This window comes from Pelophylax lessonae (genome assembly GCF_965119305.1).
Source record: "Pelophylax lessonae genome assembly, chromosome: 7".
In the NCBI taxonomy this organism is placed as follows: domain Eukaryota; kingdom Metazoa; phylum Chordata; class Amphibia; order Anura; family Ranidae; genus Pelophylax; species Pelophylax lessonae.
Window position 1 is genome coordinate 271,256,880 of NC_138774.1, and position 25,262 is coordinate 271,282,141.

Sequence of the window (25,262 nt, forward strand, 5' to 3'; positions counted from 1 at the left end):
AGTGCTATGACCTTAAGCTGGCCATACATAGTCGGTCACAATCTCCGGACATGCGAATTGGAAACCCGCATCCAATTGGCAATAGTGTGAACCCAGCCTCATGGATTTAATTGAAACTTTTGGAGGTATGTGGTCGTATTTGTTTGTGTTTTGTAGAGTATAAACCCCTATTTTGACACCCCTGTTCATATTGAATGGAGCAGGGCTGAAGTGCTATGACCTTAAGCTGGCCATACATAGTCGGTCACAATCTCCGGACATGCGAATTGGAAACCTGCATCCAATTGGCAATAGTGTGAACCCAGCCTCATGGATTTAATTAAAACTTTTGGAGGTATGTGGTCGTATCTGTTTGTTTTTGTAGAGTATAAACCCCTATTTTGACACCCCTTTTCATATTGAATGGAGCAGGGTTGAAGTGCTATGACCTTAAGCTGGCCATACATAGAGTAAATTTAGGCTGGTTCCCACAGGTGAAATTTAAGCTGTGTGTGGCCCTGTCGGCACACTCCCACCAACATCCTTTGATCCAAGAATATAAAATAATTTCTAAGTTCAAAATGATTAAGTTATGGGTCTAATCCTTGACCTGCCGCCTAACCAATAACCCAATAATGAATTAACCATACAGCAAACATGAACAATATTTGACAACATGTGGGAGGTTAGGGGACATTTCCCGACATTTTTCCAACATTCCTTTCAGATGATGCTAAAGGAGCTTTGGATCACTTTCTGCTACAAAAATATGCGATAAATTCATAAAGTATTGGACACCTCCCAGAAGACAAAGGCGCATCCGGTCTACCGCTCTTCCTTTTCACCGCCACCCACCGCGGCCTGTCCCTTCAAATCAAGGTCAGAGGTGACCTTCCAGCTTTCTGCAAGGAGATTGCAGGCTTCCAGAAGGAAACAGGCCGAACGCCAAGTGCAGCTTAACCCTTTAGCCGTAATCTTCTAGTCCTGTCACCTTGACCACGCGAGCAGATAAACAGCCACGCTTGGCCCCTGAGGTGATGCATATTTCAAATGATCATTTCCTGCACTGCGAACTGACGTCTCCAGCCGGACAGAGTGGAAAAACCAGGGAAGACAATAAAAAAACAGCAGGCAAGGCAAGAGCCCTCGCGTGTTTCCTTAAAATGGTTTACTGTTCAAGAAAACAGGAAGAGAGTGAGGATATCAACATTCTGAGGAGAGACAGAAGGGATCAGGGTCGAAGAACGCACCTTCCTACGGGAAGAAGGGCAAATTCCTTTAAGTCTCTAGACGGGATGGTGTGATCGCAGGCAGACAGAATGACACTCGGGCTGAGTTTGTTGTCCAAATATTTGAAATATGTGCTGTATTATTTTTTTCGGGAGGGGGTGGGTTGAAGGATAAGGCTGGAGCATGTTGTTTACACAGAAAAATAAGGCATTTTTTTGTTCCGTTTTTTTTCCGCGCTGTTTATTTCAAGGCGTCAACGGCTGCGCTGACTTGTTTGAAGACCTCATCTACTGTTCCCTCTGCGTGGATCTGTGGAGGAGATAAACATGTATGAATAGACTGGAACGCTTTGTGTGATTTTCAAAGCCATTTCCTGAACCTTTCCAGCCGGCACCATCCCTTTCTAGTCTTAGTTCCGAACACAGATTTCAATCAGTTATTCTATATAATGTCAAACATATTATTAAAGCATATAGCATACTGTATACATCTATTCCTTAAGCCTCCATTCCCACTTGAGTGGTTTTGTTTGCTTGTTTCCCTACACCTGACTATGCAGAATACCATTCTTTCTATGGTGACTTGAAAAAGTATTCCTACCCCTTGAAAATTTCCAGATTTTGTCATATTACAACCAAAAACGTAAATGTATTTTATTGGGATTTTATGTGATAGACCAACACAAAGTGGCACATACCGTATAAGTCAACCCGAATATAACCCGAGGCCCCTAATTTTACCACAAAAAAGTGGGAAAACGTATTGACTCGAGTATAAGCCTAGGGTGGGAAATGCAGCAGCTACTGGATGAAACTGGACTACTATGAGACACAAAGCAGGGGCTGCGGGCATGGTATAGGCATGACACAGGTCATGGTAAGGGCATGGAACAGGTCATGGTACAGATCATTGTACAGGGCACGGTACAGGCATGGCACAGGTCATGGTACAGGAGATGGTATAGGCATAGCACAGGTGATGGTATAGGCATGGCACAGGTCATGGTAAGGGCATGGTACAGGTCATGGTACAGGTCATGGTACAGGCATGGCACAGGTCATGATACAGGAGATGGTATAGGCATAGCACAGGTGATGGTATAGGCATGGCACAGTATGTACAGGCATGGCACAGTAGGTATAGGCATGGCACAGTAGGTACAGGCATGGCACAGTAGGTACAGGCATGGCACAGTAGGTACAGGCATGGCACAGGAGATGCAGTGCTGCGGGCATGGTACAGGAGAATGTCCTGTACCATGCCCGCAGCACTGCATGAGGAAATGCAGGAGCTGCGGGGAGTCTCACTTACCTTTCGGTGAGGCGTCTTCGATTTAAAAATCGTGCCGCCTGGCACCAATACGTCACCGCGTATGCGCCGCCGATGCTCGGGAAAGCCCGTACATGTTCGGCTATTCCCGGGCATGCGGCACATGCACGGTGACACGTCGGCGCCGGGCGGCGCCATTTTTAAAAAGACAGTGACTCGAGTATAAGCCGAGGGGGGCATTTTCAGCATGAAAAAAACTTGCTGAAAATCTCGGCTTATGCTCGAGTATATACGGTAATTGTGAAGTGGAAGGAAAATGATAAATGGTTTTCAAAACTTTTTACAAATAAATATGTGAAAAGTGTGGTGTGCATTTGTGTTCAGAGTCAATACTTTGTAGAACCACCTTTCCCTGCATCTACAGCTGCAAGTCTTTTGGTCTCTACCAGCTTTGCACATCTAGAGAGTGAATTTTTTGCCCATTCTTCTTTGCAAAATAGCCTCAAGCTTTGTCAGATTGGATGGAGAGCGTCCGTGAACAGCAATTTTCAAGCCTTGCCACAGATTCCCAATAGGATTTAGGTCTGGACTTTGACTGGGCCATTCTAACACATGAATATGCTTCGCTCCAAACTATTCCATTGTAGCTCTGGCTGTATCTTTAGGGTCGGTCGTCCTGCTGGAAGGTGAACCTCTACCTCAGTCTCAAGTCTTTTGCAGACTCTAACAGGGTTCCTTCTAAGATTGCCCTGTATTTGGCTCCATCCATCTTCGCATCAACTCTGACCAGCTCCCTGTCCCTGCTGAAGAAAAGCATCCCCACACCATGATGCTGCCACCACAAGGTTTCACAGGGTGATGTGCAGTGTTAGGCCCCGTTCACATAGGGGCGACGCTACTTCGCACCGCAACCTCCGAGGTCGCGGTGCGAGCAGCGCGCCGCGACCTCGGAGCGGCCGCCACGGACTTCATAACATTGAAGTCTATGGCGGTCGCCTCCTGGTCGCCCCAAAGAAGCTCCGGACCCTTTTTCTAAGTCGGAGCGACTTGTGTCGCTCCTATTAGAACGGGTCCGCGGCTTCCCTATGGGAGGCGACTTGTGAGGCGACCAGGTCGCCTCACAGGTCGCCTTAGTGTGAACGGGGGCTTAGTTTTCCACCACACATAACGTTTTGCTTTTAGGCCAAAAACGTCAATTATGGTCTCATCTGACCAGAGCACCTTCTTCCACATGTTTGCTGTGTCCCCCACATGGCTTCTCGCAAACTGCAAACAGGACTTCTTATGGCTCCCTTTCACCAATGGCTTTTTTCTTGCCACTCTTCTATAAAGGCCAGATTTCTGGAGTGCATGACTAATAGTTGTCCTGTGGACAGATTTTCCCACCTGAGCTGTGCATCTCTCCAGAGTTACCATGGGTCTCTTGGCTCCTTGTCTGATTTATTGTTCTACTTGCCCCGCCTGTCAGTTTAAGAAGACAGCCATGTCTTGGAAGGTTTGCGAAGACAGCCATGTCTTGGAAGGTGGCATACTCTTGTCATTTTCGGATGATGGATTGAACAGTGCCCTGTGAGATGCTCAAAGCTTGGGATATTTTTTTAACCACTTCTCGCGAATCAACGTACCTGTTGTGGTTGTACCGGTATGATGTCTGCAGCTGCAGGCATCAACCCGGTACAGTTCTTTAGAGCCAGCGGTCGGCTTTCAGAAGATAACAGCCAATGCGGCTTGGGAGCCACTCGCCTATTATCCCAGCGAGTGGGAGGGGACATCTCCCCCCAGCCCCGGTCTCCCGTCCCACCAGGAGAAACGAGCAACCAGCTGGCACGTCGACCAGCTGGTTGGAGTCCCGAACAAAGGCAGCTTCGGCTTTGATCGGGTCTCCAGTGTAGTAAACCGGAAGCGGCATCATCATATCACTTCCGGTTTTCTCGGCGGCTAACAGCACCGAATTTAAAAAACTGTCAGTATTCAAGGACCTACTCTGTAACTGGTAACCGTTTTAAATTTTTAAAGCGTTGCATATGGAGATTTTTAAGTACTGTAGTTTGTCACCATTCCACGAGTGTGCGCAATTTTAAACCGTAACATTTTGGGTTTCTATTTACTCGACGTGACATCATCTTTCACAATATAGAAAATAATTGGACTAACTTTACTGTTTAGTTTTTTTGAAATGCAGTGAAATGTATTTTTTACAAAAAAATTGAGTTTGAAAGACTGCTGTGCAAATACCGCGTGACAAAAAATATTGCAAAGACCGCCATTTTATTCTACAGAGTCTTTGCTAAAGAAAATATATAATGTTTGGGGGATCTAAGTAATTTTCTAGCTAAAAATACTGAGTTAACTTGTAAACAACATGTCAGAAATAGGCTTGGTCCTTAAGTGGTTAACCTAACCCTGCTTTAACCGCTTTACCCCCGCTCACATTGCTGCTACTGCGGCAATGTGGCTCGTTATCGTCCAGCGACGTAGACCTACGTCACTGGACTCCTCCCCTTGTGGGCGGCGTGCGCGCGCCGCCGGAGGCGCGCTCCCGCTGTTTTCAGTCACAGCGGGAGTCGGGCCAGGGGAGGAGCGGCGGTGATCACCGCTGCTCTTCCCCGATCGTCGGGGAATCGAGTTTGGAGATCCGCCCACTTGTGTAAACAAAGCGGGCGGATCTCCTAAGTGACAGGCAGGGTCAGATTGCAGGGTTCAGCATAGCTGAACATGCGATCTGTCCCTGTGTCACTCAGTCACCTCCCCACACACACGTTAGTAAGCACCGGCATACATTAACCCCGCCCTCCAATAAAATTAACCCCTTCCCTGCCAGTGTATTTTTACAGTAACAGTGCATATTTATAGCACTGATTACTGTAGAAATGTCACTGGTACCCCCAAAAGTGTCAAAAATGTCAGTCAAGGGTCCGATCTGTCCGCCGCAATGTCGCAGTCCCGCAAAAAAAAATCGCAGATCGCCGCCATTACTCGTTAAAAAAAAAAACACCAAAAATGACAGAAATCTTTCCCGTAGTTAGTAAACGCAATAACTTTTGTGCAAACCAATCAAAATACGCTTATTGCAATTTTTTTTACCAAAAATATGTAGCCGAAAACAAATTGGCCAAAAATGATAAAAAAATTTGATTTTTTTACATTTTTTGGGGGGGGGGGGGGGGAATTTCATGTAAGAAAATGTGAAAAATATTGTTATTTTTTCAAAATTTTCGCTCTTTTTTTTGTTTATAGCGCAAAAAATGTAAAAATCGCACAGGTGATCAAATACCACCAAATAAAAGCTCTGTTTGTGGAAAAAAAAGGACCTAAATTTTGTTTGGGTACAGCGTTGCATGACCGCGCAATTGTCAGTTAAAGTCGCACAGTGCTGAATCGCAAAAAGTGGCCTGGACGTAAGACAGCAAAATCCTCTGGTGGTAAAGTGGTTAAACTACTCCACAACTTTATCCCTGACCTGTCTGGTGTGTTCCTTGGCCTTCATGATGCTGTTTGTTCATTAAGGTTCTCTAACAAACCCCTGAGGGCTTCACAGAACAGCTGTATTTATAGGCTGGACAGGTGGACTCTATTTATGAATTAGGTGACTTCTGAAGGCAATTGGTTCCACTAGATTTTAGTTAGGGGTATTGGAGTAAAGGGGGCTGAATACAAATGCACACCACACTTTTTTCAGATATTTATTTGTAAATCATTTTGAAAACCATTTATTTTCCGCTTCACAATTATGTGCCACTTTGTGTTGGTCTATCACATAAAATCCCAATAAATACACTTACTTTTTTGGTTGTAACATGACAAAATGTGGAAAATCTCAAGGAGTATGAAGACTTTTTCAATGGCACTGTAATAGTCCTTGTTCACACTTATACACTCAGTCGCCCTACGCTTATTTGCGTTTTTCGAGCATTTTTGGTCCCATAGACATCAGAGGGAGTGTCTGTGTGATACTCTTTTATGCACACGTTTTTACTCTTGAAGAACTCTTCTCCTAGAGAACCGCTGTCCTTTCATTGCCAACCCCAGGAAACAAACTCCTGAAGCTTAAACAGGTGTGAATGCAAGCTTAGCTTGTTTCCTGACTACGCTCAACAAGCAAAATCTCATACGAACTGTCCTTGTTCACACTTGTATGCCCAGTCCACTCTATAAAAAGTACATTTTTTTTTTTTTTTTTTTTTAGCATATTAAGGCATTTTTGCACCCATAGACTTCAAAAAACTTAGAAATCATTAGGAATGCTCTCTAATCAGGTGTGAATGCAGGCTTATGCCATCTAGGTTGTGTAATAGAATTGACTGCAGTCAATAATTAAAGTGTATATCAAGCCAAAAAGATAATTTCTAGTTTTGGGTGGGGAACGTATAAGCAGCCCAATCTGGGGTCGGATTTACCCATAAGGTGTGGAGTGTGTAAAGCAAAAGGCATTTAGGATTTCATTTTTTTTTCCTTGTTCTGGGTATCCTACCCATCCAATAGCACATTTTGCAAGCTTCATGAGCAGGGCCCTCCTATTCCTTCTGTATTGAACTGTATTGTAATTGTACTGTCCCCCCCCCCCCCCCCTCTGCATTGTAAACCAGTTCAATATTGGGTTGGCCCACCCTTTGCAACTATAACAGCTACAACTGGGAAGGCTGTCCACAAGGTTTAGGAGTGTGTCTATGGAAAAGTTTGACCATTCTTCCAGACGCACATTTGCGAGGTCAGGCACTGATGGACGAGAAGGCCTGACTCGCAGTCTCCGCTCTTTTATCCCAAAGGTGTTCTATCGGGTTGAGGTCAGGACTCTGTGCAGGCCAATCAAGTTCCTCCACCCCAAACTCGCTCATCTATGTCTTTATGGACCTTGCTTTGTGCACTGGTCCAAATCATTTGGTGGAGGGGGGATTATGGTGTGGGGTTGGTTTTCAGGGGTTGGGCTTGGCCCCTTAGTTCCAGTGAAGGGAACGAGTAAGAATACCAAGACAATTTCATGCTCCCAACTTTGTGGGAACAGTTTAGGGATGGTCCCTTCCTGTTCCAACCAGTCTGCACACCAGTGCACAAAACAAGGTCCATAAAGACATGAATGAGCCAGTTCGGGGTGGAGGAACTTGACTGGCCTGCACAGAGTCCTGACCTTAAACTGATAGAACAACTTTGGGATGAATTAGAGCAGAGACTGTGAGCCGGGCCTTTTTGTCCAACATCAGTGCCTGACCTCACGAATGCGCTTCTGGAAGAATGGTCAAACATTCCCACAGACATGGAATTGTCCGACAAAAAAGTGAAAATAAATGGGGCCCTTCCACATATTAATGTCTCCATCTGCCACAACCATGACTGCTCTTCGCCCCATACCTTTCGTACAATGCCTCTTCCTTCATACAGAGCAATGACTGGCTCTGTGGCTTTGTAATATGTGTCCAGTCTCTTCTTGATGGTCTCTTCGTTGTCATCTACCCGGCCGCTGGTCTCTCCGCGCTTCAATAACCGTTTCACCATCGTGTCTGCACCGGCATCGATGTACAGAAGCAGTGAAGGTGCAGCAATCTGGAGTGATAGACAATGGATAGATTATGACCGGGATTACAATAATCTATAATGATATACAATGGGCAGGTAGGTGATGGTATTGAATTATAATAACCCAAAGTGTTACACCATTGACAGGTTATTGCTGAGATTATAATCTCTGGTGATACACAATGGATGAGCTATGGCTGGTATAAAAATATAGAAATAATCTATAACAATACACAGTGAACAGGGGATGGCTGAGACTAAAAAGATAATAGTATAAAAGATTTTTTATCTATCTATCCATCTATCTATCTACATCTGTATATATATATATATATATATATATATATATATATATATATATATATATATATATATATATATAGTATAAAAAGATAAAAGAGCTAAATTATATAGGGTATGGTAGTGATTTTATTATTCTAAAGTGATTCGCAATCGGCAGGTTATGGTATTAATTATATTAGTCTAAAGTGATATGCAATTTACAGGTTACAGCTGAGATTATTATAACATGGATTAGATATGGCTGATATAAAAAAAATAATAATAATAATCTATAGTGATTCACAATGGACGGGTGGAGATGGTGATTATAGTAATCCATAGTGATAAACAATGAACAATCTATAGGGAGGCACCAAAAGAAACATTCAATGCATTCTCTCAACGCTAACGCTAGTGAAAGAATCAATGTTTTGTGATCAATACCATAGGAAAAATTCTCTAAAGGGGGATCTATGTTGGCAAAAAGGGGTGACCTTAAAATGATGCCCCCCCCTGAAAAAAGTACTGCGGACGCCCATGGTTATGTTGTATAATAATCTATAGTTATAAGCAATGGACAGGTTATTGTAGTTATTATAGTTTGTGGTGCTACACCACAGACAGGCTATAGCTGGTATACAAATAATCTATAATGATGCCTGGTAGTAGCTACATCCAGATTGATCCAAGCAACTTCTTCAGTTCTTTTGAGAGTGAGGAACATTTACTCCTTATCACCTTACTGCAATCATGATGGAATGTGATGTGTCAAGCCAGATTTTGATTGTCCAACAACAGGATGGGAGATGTCAAAGTTTGTATAAACACTGTTTTGATTACATATACCGACCCCTGCTGACATAACGGATTGCGTGAATTAATGTCAAATCCCCAGAGGTGAGATGTTAGAATGGCATGGTTTATAATAACATCTCTGGGGAAGGCAGGGTATGTAGAGGCTCTTAGAGTAGTTGCAAGACACTCTACAGCTCATGTAACACTAAAGATAAAAAAAACGGAACCAGACCAGCCAAATTTCGATCCATGTATGGGCAGGGAAGTGGTACAGAAGTCGATCTACAGATTTACTTGTGTACAACCGCCCTGTTGATTCTCCCAGCTCGATCAGCACTGCAGGCTACAGCCGTCAATGCTGATCAGTGTATTCTGATGGCGGGGAAGTCTCCTTGCTGTCAGAATAGAATAGCTCAGCAGGGCGGATTTCCCCTTCTACATACAGTGTGTGCATGGAGAAATAAGATAATTTAACTGGTTAAATGAAAAAAAGGATCCATCTTTGGGCTGCCTTAAAGCATAACTCCACTTTTGTTGAGAAAAAAAAAACATTCCCCTCTGGGTGATCTATGAACATTGCAAGGATTATAATAAACTTTGTTTCAGATTCCTACCTTCAGTTATTCTGAAGAAATCTCTGTGTGTTTATCTTTGTCTATGTGCTGAGTGAGTCTAATAAGAGTGGTTTCATAATTATCAATCAGCTGTGCACCTGCAAAGCTCTAATCAGGAAAGTGGCAGGGCCTGGATCCCTTTAGACGTGTTCCTATTGGGGGTATCTCCCCAAAAATGACACTTTTGTTGCAGGGGATGCCAGAAATCTGACTTGTATTTTAATGCAGACTTCTGGGAAAATCAGTGAGCCAATCACACAAGCAGGAAATTATGTTTCTGGGGGTGTGGTCAGTATACATTCTGTGTACAGAACAACTCCAGGTAGCCATATTGCATTTTCAGAAAATGACAGCTGCGGCAGATTGAATAGGAAAGGTCATTTTTCATTCAATTACATGACTATGGTCACTATTGTATACGCTATATTATTTTTTTCTTTGTTCCCCCCCCACAAAAGTGGATTTGCCCTTTAAGCCAGTCACAGACGGTTCAAAACGTAGCTGGTTCAGCAAAGACTGGCCCAAGATTCGAACCATGTTTGCGCAGATGCCTTGATATGTGATTTGATTTCTTGGACTTAGCACTGAATTGATTTTTATTCATACACCTCTATGTATATACTGTATATATATATATATATATATATTATATATATATATATATATAATTTTTGTTTTTTTTGCCACATTAATACCAAGTAACTTTTACAAGTAATTGATTTTTCTGGATTCTGCACTGAATTGATTTTTTTATTTTATCTAGATATATCTATTTATATATTTCTTAGCACTGAATCACCTTTTATGCACTTTTTTCTGGATTAATTTGGATTATCTACCTAGTCACTTTACACTAAGGCACTTTATATATCGCTTTTCACTTGTATTATCCATTATATTTATGGACACCTTTTGTTCTTATGCACTTGGTCACTTTATTTATAATTTTAGTTTTTTACTATCATGTATCGATTGAATTGATATGTTACAGATACACACCCTTCACCAAGTCTTTTCTAGGTAATTTGTCCGGTACATTGGGCAGCGCCATTTACCTCCCCCCTATTTCCATTTCGACTATATATCCTTCTAGATTATATAGGAGGTAGGCTGCAGCCAGTATATATATATATATATATATATATATATATATATATATATATAATATATATATACACACACACAGTGCTTTAAGTGGGCCGGTATGCACTGGCACTTCCAAATATGGCTTTTGAGCATACCGCCACCTCTCCGTGCGCCTAAGCGTACCAGTACGCTCATTTTGGACATCTGTGCCCTCAATTGCCCCCCCCCCCCCCCCAAGAATATTTCCCACTCCAGAGCCAGACCAGTCACCACCAGTGAGTCCCCCTGCTCCGGAGTCCCAGCCCAGGCCAGGGGGGTGCTCTGTGGGGATCCCGATGTGGGGTGGGGGGGGGGGGACAAAATTTATAGGCTATAATAGAGTACCAGGACCTCTTTTGGGCCACTTAAAGCACTATATATATATATATATATATATATATATATATATATATATTCTAGCACGGATCCCTTCCCTTTTTTGGATGTATCCCAAGTTTAATGGATCAAACAGCTGGGGTACAACCAGCCTGTCAGATTTTACGAGCCATTATTGCTAGAGACTATTATAGCCGCTTCCCCCCGCTGGGAGAACAAAATGGCTCAGGCAGTGCTGATGAGGGAATCAAGCCATTTTCTTTCCTGCAAACCATGGTTGCAGGAAAGAAAATCGCTCCATCTATGGCCGGCTTTAGTGACCAAGTCTTTATGAAATGCAAACAGAAAACTAAATAAAGGGCGCACCGGCCTGGCGCATTATCCTCAATAAGGCTTTTTTAATACAAAGTAAAAGTGACTCTGTGGTAGGAGTGGTCGGGGGGGGGGCTCTGTTTCTGAGCGCAGGAGCAAGGTGCCATACATCGCAAATTTGTTTTGCATCTATGAAATGTTTGAGACTTATGTGGGTATGAAGTTTATAATCCAGGACTGGTTTAGTTCCTCACCTTCTTCTCGAACTCTTCTCCCTGTTTGACCTCGCGAGGGTAGCCATCAATAAGGTATCCTTTAGAGGTGTCAGCTTTGGCAATCATGGCGTCTTTCAACATATCCAGAACGGTGTCCTGGGGAAGGAAGAAGGCACTTCACTACATGATGAGATGTTTGCAGTACGTGCATTGCGTTTCCGCAGAATGGTGTTCAAAATACAGACTAAGCCTTCATATATCAATCAGATCCCACATAAGCAAAATGTCCTTTATCGCATGCAATAAGTCTAATTCTTATTTACCAAGAGTCACAGTGCGCAATCATTAAAATGAAATACAAGAATCTGCCAATTTATAGGATAACTAAACATATAAAACATTACTTCATTTAATATATTTTGTGTGTCAAGCAGAGGTGTAACGAGAACCTTCAGGGCCCTGGTGCAAGAAACCATGAAGGGCCCCCAGGACACCTGGCCGGGGCCCTTCCCTTCAAGCCTGGGGCTCTTCCCACTGATCCTGGGGCCCTTTACTCTCGTTGCGGGACCCTTTATTACAGTCCCGCAGCGGGACTCTTTCACAAGTTCTGCAGTGGGCCCCCTTCCTGCCATCTTGGCCCCTCCCACGGTGGTGGAATGCCAGGGCCCGGTCGCAAGTGTGACCTTTGTAATCCTGGAAGTTCACCCACTGGTGTCAGTAGTTTTTATTTTTTGGTATTTTAATTGTATTATTTTTTATCATTTTATGTTATTTTTTTACAATGTCGCTGACTATGACTCTGTTCATTTAGAAAAGGAAGGAGCTGGTAAATTACATATTTACCGACCCCTTCCTGGCTCTCTATTGTGACACATCCCCTGCAGCAGCCAATAGGAGAAGGGTGGTAGCACAGTGGGGGGACCAGGGGAGCACACAGGGGCCCAGAGACAGCAGAACACAAGTGACCTGGATAGGAGGAGCGGCGGGGGCAGCATACAGAGGAACCAATCTCCTCCATTTTCCTCCTGCAGCTACAGGGGGAAAAAGGAGGACAGTGATTTCTCTACATGCTGCCCCCGCCGCCCCGCCTATCCAAGTGTATAGGGGAGCCTCACAGGCCCCCTGGAGCATGGGGCCTGGTTGCAATTGCAACCCCTGAAACCTCTGTAGTTACGCCCCTGGCGTCAAGGGTTATCAAGTAACTTTGCAGATATCTCCTACCATGTGCCCAGGCCAATGAAATAATTGCATTGTTTACATTCAGCTTGCCTGCAGACTAGGAATAAGAACAAGGAAGGTATTTGCTTCAATTCACCTTTCACTTCCAGGTGCCATAAAGGATGATTTGTATGCTGCACTGCAGAATCTAAGAGAGAGAACTATCTCCCTTTAGGTAGTAGAGCTGCCTACAAAGGGAGGTACTAGAGATGGGGCAGGTAGGTGAAAAAAATGCTTTTATGGGGGGGTGGGGGTTGAGGTTACAAACTCAGTGCACCCCCTAAACCCTGCACTCCGTACACAGTACACCCCTGAACGCTGCACTCTGTACAGAACGCACTCCTGGACCCTGCACTCTGTATGCAACGCCCTCCTGAACTCTGCACTCTGTACATAGCGCACTTCTGAACTCTGCACTCTGTACGTAACAGCCTCCTGAACTCTACACTATGTAGCGCACTCCTGAACCTTGCACTCTGTACATAGCGTAGTTCTGAACTCTGCATGAAATGCACTCCAGTAGTCCTAAACTCTGCATGTAATGCACTCCTGAACCTTGCAATCTGTACATAGCACAGTTCTGAACTCTGCATGTAATGCACGCTTGAACCTTGCACTCTGTATGTAGCGCACCGCTGATACAACTGGCCCTTGAGGGCAACTATACTGCTGATGCGGCCTGTGATGAAATTGAATTTGACACCGCTGACCTAATAGGATGGAGAACGATCCCCATCCGTCTGGATTGGATTCACATGCTGGTGAGTTTCAGTGGACAGTGACTGGACACATATCCGCTGACATCCGCCGCTCCATAGAGAACAATGGGTGGTCTGATCAGGTCTGCCTGAAAAATTGACAGGCAGACCATTTCGGCCCGCTGGTGTGAAAGAGGCCTTAGTTGAACAAGCTGAAGTTAGAAACTGATTGGCTACCATGCACGGTTGCACCAGATTTTGCACTCTCAAGCTTTAGTAAATCAACCCCTATTAGTCATATAATATTGGGTTTCATTCAGAAACCTTTACCACAAGGATAAAGATCGTTATTTTCAGCAATCATTTTAAATTCCTTTGTGAAGCATATTGTACCTCCAGAGTCCAATTCTGCAACAAAGTATTGTAATTCATAATAAACAAATGTGCAGTGAGGGAAAAAAGTATTTGATCCCTGGTGATTTTGTACATTTGCCCATTGACAAAGAAAACAATCTTAATAAGTCTATAATTTTAATGGTAGGTTTTTTTAAACAGTGAGAGACAGAAAAACAACAAAAATATACAGAAAAACACATTTCAGAAAAGTTATAAATTGATTTGCATTTTAATGAGTGAAATAAGTATTTGATCCCCTATCAATCAGGAAGATTTCTGGCTCCCAGGTGTCTTTTATACAGGTAACGAGCTGAGATTAGGAGCACTCTCTTAAAGGGAGTGCTCCTAATCTCAGCTTGTTACCTGTATAAAAGACACCTGTCCACAGAAGCAATGAATCAGATTCCAATCTCTCCACCTTGGCTAAGACCAAAGAGCTGTCCAAGGATGTCAGGGACAAGATTGTAGACCTACACAAGGCTGGAATGGTCTACAAGACCATCGCCAAGCAGCTTGGTGAGAGGGTGACAACAGTTGGTGCGAATATTCTCAAATGGAAGAAACACAAAATAACTGTCATTCTCCCTCGGTCTGGGGCTCCATGCAAGATCTCACCTTGTGGAGTTTCAATAATCATGAGAATTTTGAGGAATCAGCCCAGAACTTCACGGGAGAATCTTGTCAATGATCTCAAGGCAGCTGGGACCATAGCCACCAAGAAAACAATTGATAACACACTACGCCGTGAAGGACTGAAATCCTGTAGCAACTGCAAGGTCCCCCTGCTCAAGAAAGCACATGTACAGGCCTGTCTGAAGTTTGCTAATGAACATCTGAATGATTCAAAGGAGAACTGGGTGAAAGTTTTGTGGTCAGATGAGACCAAAATCAAGCTCTTTGGCATCAACTCAACTCACAGTGTTTGGAGGAGGAGGAATGCTGCCTATAACCCCAAGAACACCATTCTCACCCTCAGACATGGAGGTGGAAATATTGTTTTGGGGGTGTTTTTCTGCTAAGAGGACAGGACAACCTCACAGCATCAAAGGGACGATGGATGGGGTCATGTACCATCAAATCTTGGGTGAGAACCTCCTTCCCTCAGCCAGGACATTGAAAATGGGTCGTGGATGGGTTTTCCAGCATAATAATGACCCAAACCACACAGCCAAGGCAACAAAGACGTGTCTCAAGAAGAAGCACATTAAGGTCCTGGAGTGGCCTAGCCAGTCTCCAGACCTTAATCCCATAGAAAATATGTGGAGGGAGCTGAAGGTTCGAGTTACCAAGCATCAGCCTCGAAACCCTAATAACTTGGAGAGGATCTGCAAAGAGGAGTGGGACAAAATCCCTCCTGAGATGTGTGCAAACCTGGTGGCCAACTACAAGAAACGTCTGACCTCTGTGATTGCCAACAAGGGTTTTGCCACCAAGTACCAAGTCATGTTTTGCGAAGGGGTCAAATACTTTTATTCACTCATTAAAACTTTTTTAAAATGCGTTTTTCTGGATATTTTTGTTATTCTGTCTCTCACTGTTTAAAATAAACCTACCATTAAAATTATAGACTGATCATTTCTTTGTCAGCGGGCAATCGTACAAAATCAGGAGGGGATCAAATACTTTTTTTCCTCACTGTAGTGTTATCTGCATCAGTGATATATCGCCACCTGCTGGCAAATGGCTTGCATGAAGACCAAGTAAAAAAAACGGAAAATTCCTATCATACTTACCGTAATTTTCCTTTCCTGGTGGTCTCCATGGCAGCCTACGTGTGGGTTAACCCCGCCTCCTCTCCAATGGTATAGGACCCCCCTCTATAAATTTCAGCTTGCAGGCACAGCCAGTGTTCCATATCTTAGCCGAATCCAAGACCAGAGGGTGGGAACTCCGGCTGCCATGGAGACCACCAGGAAAGGAAAATTACGGTAAGTATGATAGGAATTTTCCGTTTTCCTGGCAGTCTCCATGGCAGCCTACGTGTGGGAAATAACTAGCCCAAACCACACGGGTGGGAATGTTTCAAATCAAATTTTACTTCAAATTATTAGCAGACAAAACAGTCAAGCCAAAATTAACTGAAGATAAGGAGGCTGGCTCCACACAATAATGTGTCATAAACGTATTTACAGAAGACCATGAAGCTGCTCTGCAGACTACTTCTGGTGCAACATGATGTGAAGCCGCCCAGGACGTTGAGATGCTTCTCGTCGAGTGGGCTGTCACCGCCTCCGGAGGAGCCAAACCCTCTACACAGTAAGCTCGCTGAATGGCAGACACAATCCAGGCCGCAATGGACCTTGACGAGGCCCGTTTCCCTCTATTCTTGCCTGAGAAAAGGACGAAGAGATTATCCGATTGTCTGAAAGAAGACGTTGACTGGAGATATTCCATAAGAGTTTTCCCTACATCCAAGGGATGAGGTTCATTATCCTCTGAAGAACGAAAGGTAGGAAGTACAATCTCCTGGTTCTCATGAAAAACCGATGATACCTTCGGATTGGAATTGAGCATCGGAATTAGGACTACTCGGTCCGGGAAAAACGTGAGAAAAGGTTCTTTATAACCAAGAGAACTGATCTCAGAAACTCTTTTAGCTGAAGTGATTGCTACTAAAAAGGCTGTTTTAATGGTAAGATCTTTAATGGAGTCCGACAAACTAGATCTTGAAAGGACGTTAAGGACAAGGGGAAGGTCCCATTTTGGGAACCTTGGCTTCCTCTGAGGTCTGAGTCTGACCGCACCTTTGAAGAATTGTTGTATGAGTATATGCTTGGCCCAGGAGAACCCTGAGAACACCGATAAGGCTGATATTTGCACCCTGAGAGTCCCAACTGATAGGGACTTATCCAGACCTGCTTGAAGGAACTTCAGGACTTTTTGAACTCCGAAATTCAGGGAAGGATTTCCCTCCGGGTACGTGAATTCCAAGAATCTAGACCAGACTCTACAGTAAACTCTGTTCGTGCTAGGTCTCCTAGAGTTCATTAAAGTAGGGATTGCCCCAGGAGGGTATCCGAGTGACTCCAACCTCTCCCTCTCAAGAACCAGACCGTTAACCTGAGCAAGGCGGGGCAGGGGTGTAATGTTGTTCCCTGCGAGAGAAGGTCTGGTTTGATGGGCAGGGGAATCGGGCTCCGATAGCTGAGTTGCAGGAGAAGTGGGAACCAGGGCCTGTTCGGCCAGTGAGGGGCTACCATGACGATCTCCACATCTTCTGCTTGGAGTCTCTGAAGAAATCTGAGGATGATGGGAAATGGGGGAAAAGCATATGCCCTGCTGAATTCCCATCTGTCGGTCAGAGCATCCGTTCCGCATGCTTGGTGACACTTGCTGCGTGTGAAGTACCGGTCCAGCTTGTGGTTGCATGGAGATGCAAACAGGTCTACTTCTGGTGAGACCCCTAGGGACAGAATCCACTTGAATGAGTCTATGTGGAGAGACCACTCGTTGTGATTCAACTGAACTCTGGAAAGGAAATCTGCCTGAACATTCTGTGGCCCCGGAATGTAGGCCGCCGAGATGTTGGACAGATGGGCTTGGGCCCATGTCATGATTGGGTCTACTTCCTGAAGAAGGGAGAGACTCCTGGTACCGCCCTGTCTTTTCACATAAGCCACTGCCGTGGTGTTGTCCATTCGAAGAAGTACAGATTTGCCTTCTATTAGATGATGGAAAGCTTGAAGAGCTAGAAAAGCCGCACGAAGCTCCAGGACGTTGGAAACCGGGGAGTGGGCTTGCGGGGGCCATTTCCCTTGAGCCACCTCTGTCATGCAATGGGCTCCCCAGCCAGAGTTGCTGGCGTCGGTTGTAATGATGACCCATGTGATGGGGACTAGAGAATGGCAATTGAGCAGGTTCTTGCGTTGGAGCCACCAAAATAAGCTGCTCCTCATGCTGTGGGAAATAAAGATATGCTGATCGTGATCTTCCGGATTCCACTGCCGAAGGAAGCCCCTCTGAAAGGGCCGCATTCGCCACAGTGCCCACTTGACCATAGGGGCCGTCGAGACCATTGTGCCGATGATCTTGAGACACTGGGATGCCGACAGAAAAGAGGATGAGAGGGCTGGAAGGATCCTCTCCCGAACCACCGGGATTTTCTCTAGAGGCAGAGAAAGTGTATTCTGAACGGTGTTGAATTGAGCCCCTAGATAGACCAGATGTTGAGAGGGCTCCAGATGACTTTTTTGAAGATTCAACAACCACCCGAACTCCATGAGAGTTGTAGTGACCAGGTCCCTGTGGAACAAAAGTTGATCCCGGTCTTGTGACAACAGTAGAAGATCGTCCAAGTAGTGATGTAGACGTACACCCTTTGTTCTGATTAGAGCCACCACAGCTAGAAGGACCTTGGAAAACACCCTTGGGGATGTGGACAGGCCAAAAGGAAGGCAGATGAACTGGAAGTGTTGATGTTCTACCGCGAAACGAAGGTACTTGTGGAAGTTTACTGCTATAGGCACATGGAAATACGCGTCTTTGAGATCTATTGACACTAGCCAGTCTCCTGGAAGTACTGCTTTCTGGATAGTAGATAAGGTTTCCATTTTGAACTTTTCGTTCTTGATGAACCTGTTGAGATAGGTGAGATCTATCACAGGGCGCCAGGATCCATTCTTCTTCTGTACTAGAAAGAGGGGCGAGTATACGCCTTGGAATCTTTCCTGCACGGGCACCGGAATTATTGCGCCCTGAGCTACCAAAGTGCTTACATAGCCGAGCAAAACGTTTCTTTTCTCGTCCTGAGAAGGCAAGCGAGTGGGAATAAATCTGGACACGGGATCTGTTAAGAAAGTCCATGTGTGTCCTGTGGACACTGTCCTGATGGTCCAGAAGTCTGAGATTGAGGCCGCCCAGACACGCTGAAAGCGGAGCAGGCGTGCCCCCACCTGGCATGTCTGAACGGGCCCAATCTCAAAAGGACTTTGAGGTTTCTTGACCTGAAGGTGCTGAGCCTCTGACCGGCTTACGAGAGGATGCTTGGCTGCTCTTCCAATTTCTCCTGTAATCTCGCCCAGGCCTATATGAGCGGGCATCCTTTGATCGCTCTGCAAACTGCTTTCTTGGTTGCTGCTTCTTAGGGCCAAAGAGGCGCCTATCTTGGGGAAGGAGACCTGACTTTCCACCCGTCACTTTAGTAATTGCATTATCCAATTTGTTTCCAAATAAAGAGGAACCTTCAAAAGGGATTTTGCACCAAGCCTGTTTAGAGGCTGGGTCTGCCAGCCAGGGACGCAACCACAGGGCCCGTTTGGCTGTGACAGAAGCTAACATGGATCTGGATAAGAGACGTAACACATCAATGGATGCTTCTCCAAGAAACACAGAAGCTAACTTCAGTTCCTGAACAGGAGAGTTCTCTACTGCATCTTCAGACACACTTCTTAATTTTAGTTCAACATCAGAAACCCAGGTTTCCATGGCCTTAGACATGGCTGCTAGTGCTAGCACAGGTTTACAAGCCGCACCGGCTGTGACATAAATTCTTTTTAAATCCAAGTCCATCTTCCTATCCAGAGGGTCTTTAAAGGACACCGCATTATCCAGCGGGAGTGTAACGTGTTTAGCCAGTCTGGAAACTGCAGCATCAACCAGAGGAGCTGATTCCAGGTGACTGACTTCTTCCGATTTAAAAGGATACAACTTAGACAATTTGGAGGATAAGGAGGTCTTGCTATCCCCTTTACTCCACTCTTCTAGGATGACATCCTTCAATTCTGACAGGAGCGGAAAGTTTAGCCGCTCTTTCCCCAAATGTTTGAAAAACCTTCTCTGTTTTACTTGTGGGGTACTGGGATCTTCCCATTTCAGAGCCTCTTTGACTGCTCTTATGAGAGGTGCAACAAGGGCAAAATCAAAACCCCCAACTGCACCTTCCTCTTCTTCCGAATCGCTCTCTGAGGATTTCCCGGAAGTGAAGCTTGGCTGAGAGGGACCTTGCTCTTCAGGAGCATCAGCAGGAGAGCTGGGAGTAGCAGATCCAGGTGTGGGACTAGCATTCCACTCTTTCATGGATTGTTGGACAATCCGTTTCACCAGGGATTCCAATCTCTGATCTTCAGACTCTCTTTCACCAGCTGCACGAGCGAAACAGGGCTCGCAAAGGGACTTGTCCTCCGGGACATGCGCCCCACAACCCCAACAGGCTCTCTGGGCCGTATGGCTACTGTGGCGGTGTGTGCGGTGTCTGGAGGAGGAATGTGAGCGTCTCCTCTCATGTCTGCTCCCTGATGGAGACTCACGGCGTCTTGACCTTGAAGATGATTCTCTTCGTGGCCTGACAGGGTCTCTTTCTTGACCAGACCTGGAGGAGCTGGGAGAAAGAGAAATCCAGGGAGACACAGGATTTAGCCATGAATCATGAGCCAGCATCCCTCCCTTCATATCCCTCTAAATGTACCAGCACTCACCTGTTGTGAGAGGGCTGGCCACAAGAGGGCGGTGAAGCAGGATCCATGTTTCAGGCAAAACCACAAACTCACTAGGAAGTAGAGCATACAGGGATCACTACAAAGCAATAAGGAACATTCAGGTGTTGTCCTAATATGCATCCAACCGCTCTCCCCCCCCCCCCTGCATACCACAAAAAGGTATGCAGCATCCGGTCCCCACATACCTGGTAAACAAACGGACAAGGTACCGGGAAGACGTCGCTATGCCCACAGTGCATCCCCAAATGCTCTGGAGCTGACAGGCGTTTAAATTTTCGCGCCAGGATGACGTCAGCGATGGCCGGCCGTGATCGCAAGTGCGCATGCGCGGACCAGGCCTCGCTTCCGATCGCGGCGAAGTGCGCATGCGCAGGCAGCGAGCGGAGCTCCATTACCATACAGCGCATGCGTCCGCCGGACTGAGCGGAGGGGAAGCAGGAAGGAGATGGCTGGAACGCACGGAGCGTTCCAGCCGCCATTGGGCCACCAGGGATAGCAAAGAAAGATAGTTTGGAGACAAACAAACATAACAAAAACACTGCCATGGAGGAGACAAATCTTCAGACCCTGTCAGGATATCCGTCGGCCATCCGAAGCACCGCACAGTTATCAGCCAAAGGGGATTTTGAAATGTCACTCACCCGCCCATGGCTGGGCCCTGGACATAGACACCGACTTTTCATTCTGAGGTAAGCCGACCAAATTCCAACAGGAAATAATCCAAATAGTTGGTCCTTGGAGGAGGACAAAAAAGGAACACTGGCTGTGCCTGCAAGCTGAAATTTATAGAGGGGGGTCCTATACCATTGGAGAGGAGGCGGGGTTAACCCACACGTAGGCTGCCATGGAGACTGCCAGGAAATGAAGGAAGTGTGTTTTACAAAATATAGAGGAAAAGAAAGTGAGTTTTCCTACAGCAACCAATCAGATGTATTTCTGGAACTTCGCGTTTATAGGCTTAATGGGTAAAAAGGTGTTAAGAAGATTAAAAGGTAAAGGTAGAGTGCCTGCTTCTCAACACTGGGTTAAAGTTAAGCAAACCTGTCATGTAAGAAATAATTGGCTGCTATCGCTGACATTTCTCTGATAATGTTAACCACTTCCATATTGGCCAATGCTGGCACTTCGCTTCTACATGTAAATATCATCATTTTTGCTAGAATATTACTCAGAACCTCAAACATTATATGTTTTTTTAGCAGAGACCCTAGGGAATAAAATGGTGGTCGTTGCAAGTACTGTGTACATCCGCCACCGGCGGATTCCTTCTCCGCCTCGCCGATCGCATGGGCGAGCCGGTAGAAGCACCAGAGGGCAGCAGGAGGGGGGACGTCCCCTCCCGCCGCCTGTAAGAACAATCAAGCGGCTGAACAGCCGCTATGATAGTTCTTATGGTGCTGGGAATCGCTGGCTGAAAAAGATATCTAAATGATGCCTGCAGCTGCACCCATCATTCAGATATCCCCACTCAAAGCCTTGGACGCCATATGACGTACTGTATGGAAGTGGTTAAGCATGCTATAGATCATGAATCCAATCTTGGCCAGTTTAGACCGGATGAGATTCAATCCATTTATGGGTAGGCTGGTTGTACTGAAGTCGATCCATCGATAAACTTCAGTGCAACCAGTCTGTCATTTTTTTTTTTTTTCTTTATGCAATCACTGCCAACAGCTATATCCTCCAGCAGTGATCATTGTGTTCTACCTGCAGGAAAGGCTCCCCACTGGCAGGACACCATACCACTGTTGGAGGGATTCCCCCATCAACCATCTGTGTTGATGAGGTAATCCAGCGATTTTTTTTTTTTCTTGCAACCCGTGGATGCAGGAAAGAAAAATGCATCATCTATTGCTTGATTTATTTGCTTTGGCTGGAGTTGGATTTTTACTCATGCTGTACTAATTCAGATAAATAATAGTAGAAGAGACTGCTTCACACAGTCAGACTCCAAGCAGATGCTAATATCATCCGCTAAAGTTAACCACCTGTCTTCCACACATTGTTGATTATGCTAATTTACTCACCTATTGTCTACAATAGGGCATTTGCAATTTGCTTATTTCTTGACAATAACCTGGTTCACAATTAAAGGTTTTTGCAGATCATCTGTTCCTGTTTTCCCAAAACCATCTAATGATCTCTTGCTATGTAAAAACTTTATTTGTGCTACTCGCCGTTTTGTATACAGTCACATGGACCTGGTCCAAGAGAGTTTGACTGGTAGCTTTCAGCGCAGAGCTCTGATGCTGGACATACATAGGGCAAACTCCAGGCAACCACATTTCAGCCAACTTTTCATCATGAACAAAAGTGAATTTATTAGAGCAACCCATCCCCAACAGTCTTCACAACTTTCTTTTCTGCACACACTGTTTTTGACAGGTTGCACTGAGCCATTTGGTCATTTTTGTGATTTATCATAGGCTGAAGGTGCTTGAAACTGCCTACAAATGTGTAGGGATTCTCAAACTACGGCCCTCCAGCTGTTGCGGAACTACACATCCCATGAGGCATTGCAAAACTTTGACATTCACAGACATGACTAGGCATGATGGGAATTGTAGTTCCTGAACAGCTGGAGGGCCATAGTATGAAGACCCCTGGACTGTAACTCTTAACTGCATAGTTGTAAATCTGAAGGAGATTGCACAGATCATGTAATGTGTGTCCAGCTTTAGTGGTGATCTTACCAAAGGCACTAGTTCTCCTCTCTCCATGATGGCGGAGAGATTCTTCCCTCGCTCAGATCCAGAGGCCACCTCTGCCCTCAGCAGGTCTCCAGAAGATAGATGGGTGTAGCCATATTTCTGTACAATCCTCTCACACTGGGTGCCCTTACCGGAGCCTGGTCCTCCTGAAAGAACCAGAGGCAGAAGAGTTTAGGATGAGAATACAGGAAAGCAGATATATAATAGCTGCTCTCCCCAAACAATGTATCTGGCAGCCAAACATAGAGGGCATGCACAGAATTTTCAGAAGGAGATTACCAAATTTGCCTTTTTACAAATTTGCAAATTCAAAACCAAATTCATAAACATTACATTACCCAAGGCATCCTCTAAATGGTGGTGCAGAGCGAAGCCCTACTGTGTTGGTGTAGAGGGGGAAGTATCGGAGCAACACCTTAAGGCTACATTCACACCTGAGCGTAGCGTTTTCACACGTTTTTATACCGCGATTTTTACCACGATTTTTACCACGTTTTTCAGGCGTTTTTTGTGCAGGCGTTTTTAGATTGAATAGAAACCAATGGAAAATGCTTGTAATCTGCCCAAAAAGAAGCTCATGTACTTTTTTGAGCGTTGGGCGTTTTGCTCACAGCGTCAAAACGCTCAGATGTGAACAGGGGCCATTGAAATGAATAGGAATTGTCTTGTTGTGCCTTTTGAGAGCTGATCCTAGAGCAGAAAAACTCCCCAAAAACGCCCCAAAACGCCTACATGTGAACGGAGCCTAAAGACAGCTATCATTGTACACATCCCAGACCATTACAGTGATTTTCAGCATCCTCAGTGGCCCTCTAGATATGGATACTGAGACCAAACCAAGCTGGACCAATGTAATAGTGTAAAAAAGTGTATTTTACAATGTAATAGTGTAAAAAAGTGTATTTTACAATGTAATAGTGGAAAAAGTGTATTTTACAATGTAATAGTGGAAAAAAACTCATTCTTGGTGTAATGGAACCGTGACCCACACTCCTGCCGCACTTGAAATTCCAGCTTTAAAGTCAACCTTTTGCTTTCCCTTGCATGGTTAAAGTGCTGGTTCATTTAAGGTTAATATATATCTCCTATTATTTGCTGTTGTCAGGGGAGGACTGGAATATCTTTGGCCTGGAAGGAAACCGCAACTAGCTAAGCCAATTATGGTAGAGACAGATTTCTGTGAGCTTGTAGGCTGGTCCGGTCTACAATCCCCACTGTAGATGGCGCTCAACCGAAGCGGCAATTCAGGAGGGGAAGGAAGCTGTGGGGAACCTGGGTCCCATATGACTTCTTGCTGTCAACAGGGGAGCAGCTGTATGATTGGACACTGGTGCCCCTGTGACCTTAGTGGCCATCTTAAGTCAGGGCAGTGTCTTAAATAGACACTGGCCCCCAGGTTTGGCAGGGACAGGTTCTCAGTCTGTTGTTCCCCGTCTGTCAGGGAAAGTGTGCAGAGGTAGGGAAAGGATCCGTAGGAGTAGGGGCAGTGCAGAAGCTATCTCTATCTCCACTTCAGGAAGCCTCCCCTGGGTGTGGACCGGCCAGACTGCATTCCCACGCCTCATTGCTATAGCTGTCGCCATCATCCAAGGCTACAGACCACTGTTACTGTTCATAAGTGGCTCCAAACTGCTGTGCCACCCGCTGAGTGTAGTTGTATTTTGTTGGAACTGTGTGTTTTCTGTCCACCACACCAAGCTGCACCTTGCTCACAAGCTAAAGACATTGTACCATGCAATGTATGCCCATGACTGGTGGGCAGTCATAGGCATTCATTTTCCTTGTTCGAGAACAAGGTTTACACATCTTTTTAGACCTTCTAGCATCATTCCTTTGCAGCTCTCGGCATTTGCCACATGCCATTGCAGAACCACAAAGGAAGTTGGTGGTGGAAGATTTCCCTTTGTATGATGCTATAGACATACTGAAGGTCTAAATAGGGAGCAGCTAGTTATAAAAATGTCCATAAGCTGTCACTGATTGTGAGTGTCATTCTGATCAATGTGTGAATAGGGAGGTATCTCCACTTAGGGCTATATATTTGACCTGCCCAGGGGGGCAAATGCCCCCCAGTCCTTCCCTGCTTGTGGCGCTCCCTTTCCTCTACATAATCACTTGAGTATACATATTGGCGTAT

The 25,262-nt window shown here is 45.2% G+C and overlaps 1 protein-coding gene across 1 annotated transcript in view; it reads right to left on the reverse strand.

Moving 5' to 3' along the window:
* Positions 1-1,132: 1,132 nt before the first annotated feature.
* AK1 (adenylate kinase 1) overlaps positions 1,133-25,262 on the reverse strand; it is a 176,109-nt gene continuing 151,979 nt past the window's right edge. Inside the window, exons 11-14 of the mRNA XM_082263946.1 lie at positions 23,108-23,271; positions 11,708-11,824; positions 7,825-8,016; positions 1,133-1,518 (exon numbers count right to left, since the gene is read on the reverse strand). Of these exons, the coding sequence (XP_082120072.1) occupies positions 1,450-1,518; positions 7,825-8,016; positions 11,708-11,824; positions 23,108-23,271 (542 nt within the window). The 3' untranslated portion in view covers positions 1,133-1,449. The remainder of the gene's footprint in view (positions 1,519-7,824; positions 8,017-11,707; positions 11,825-23,107; positions 23,272-25,262) is intronic.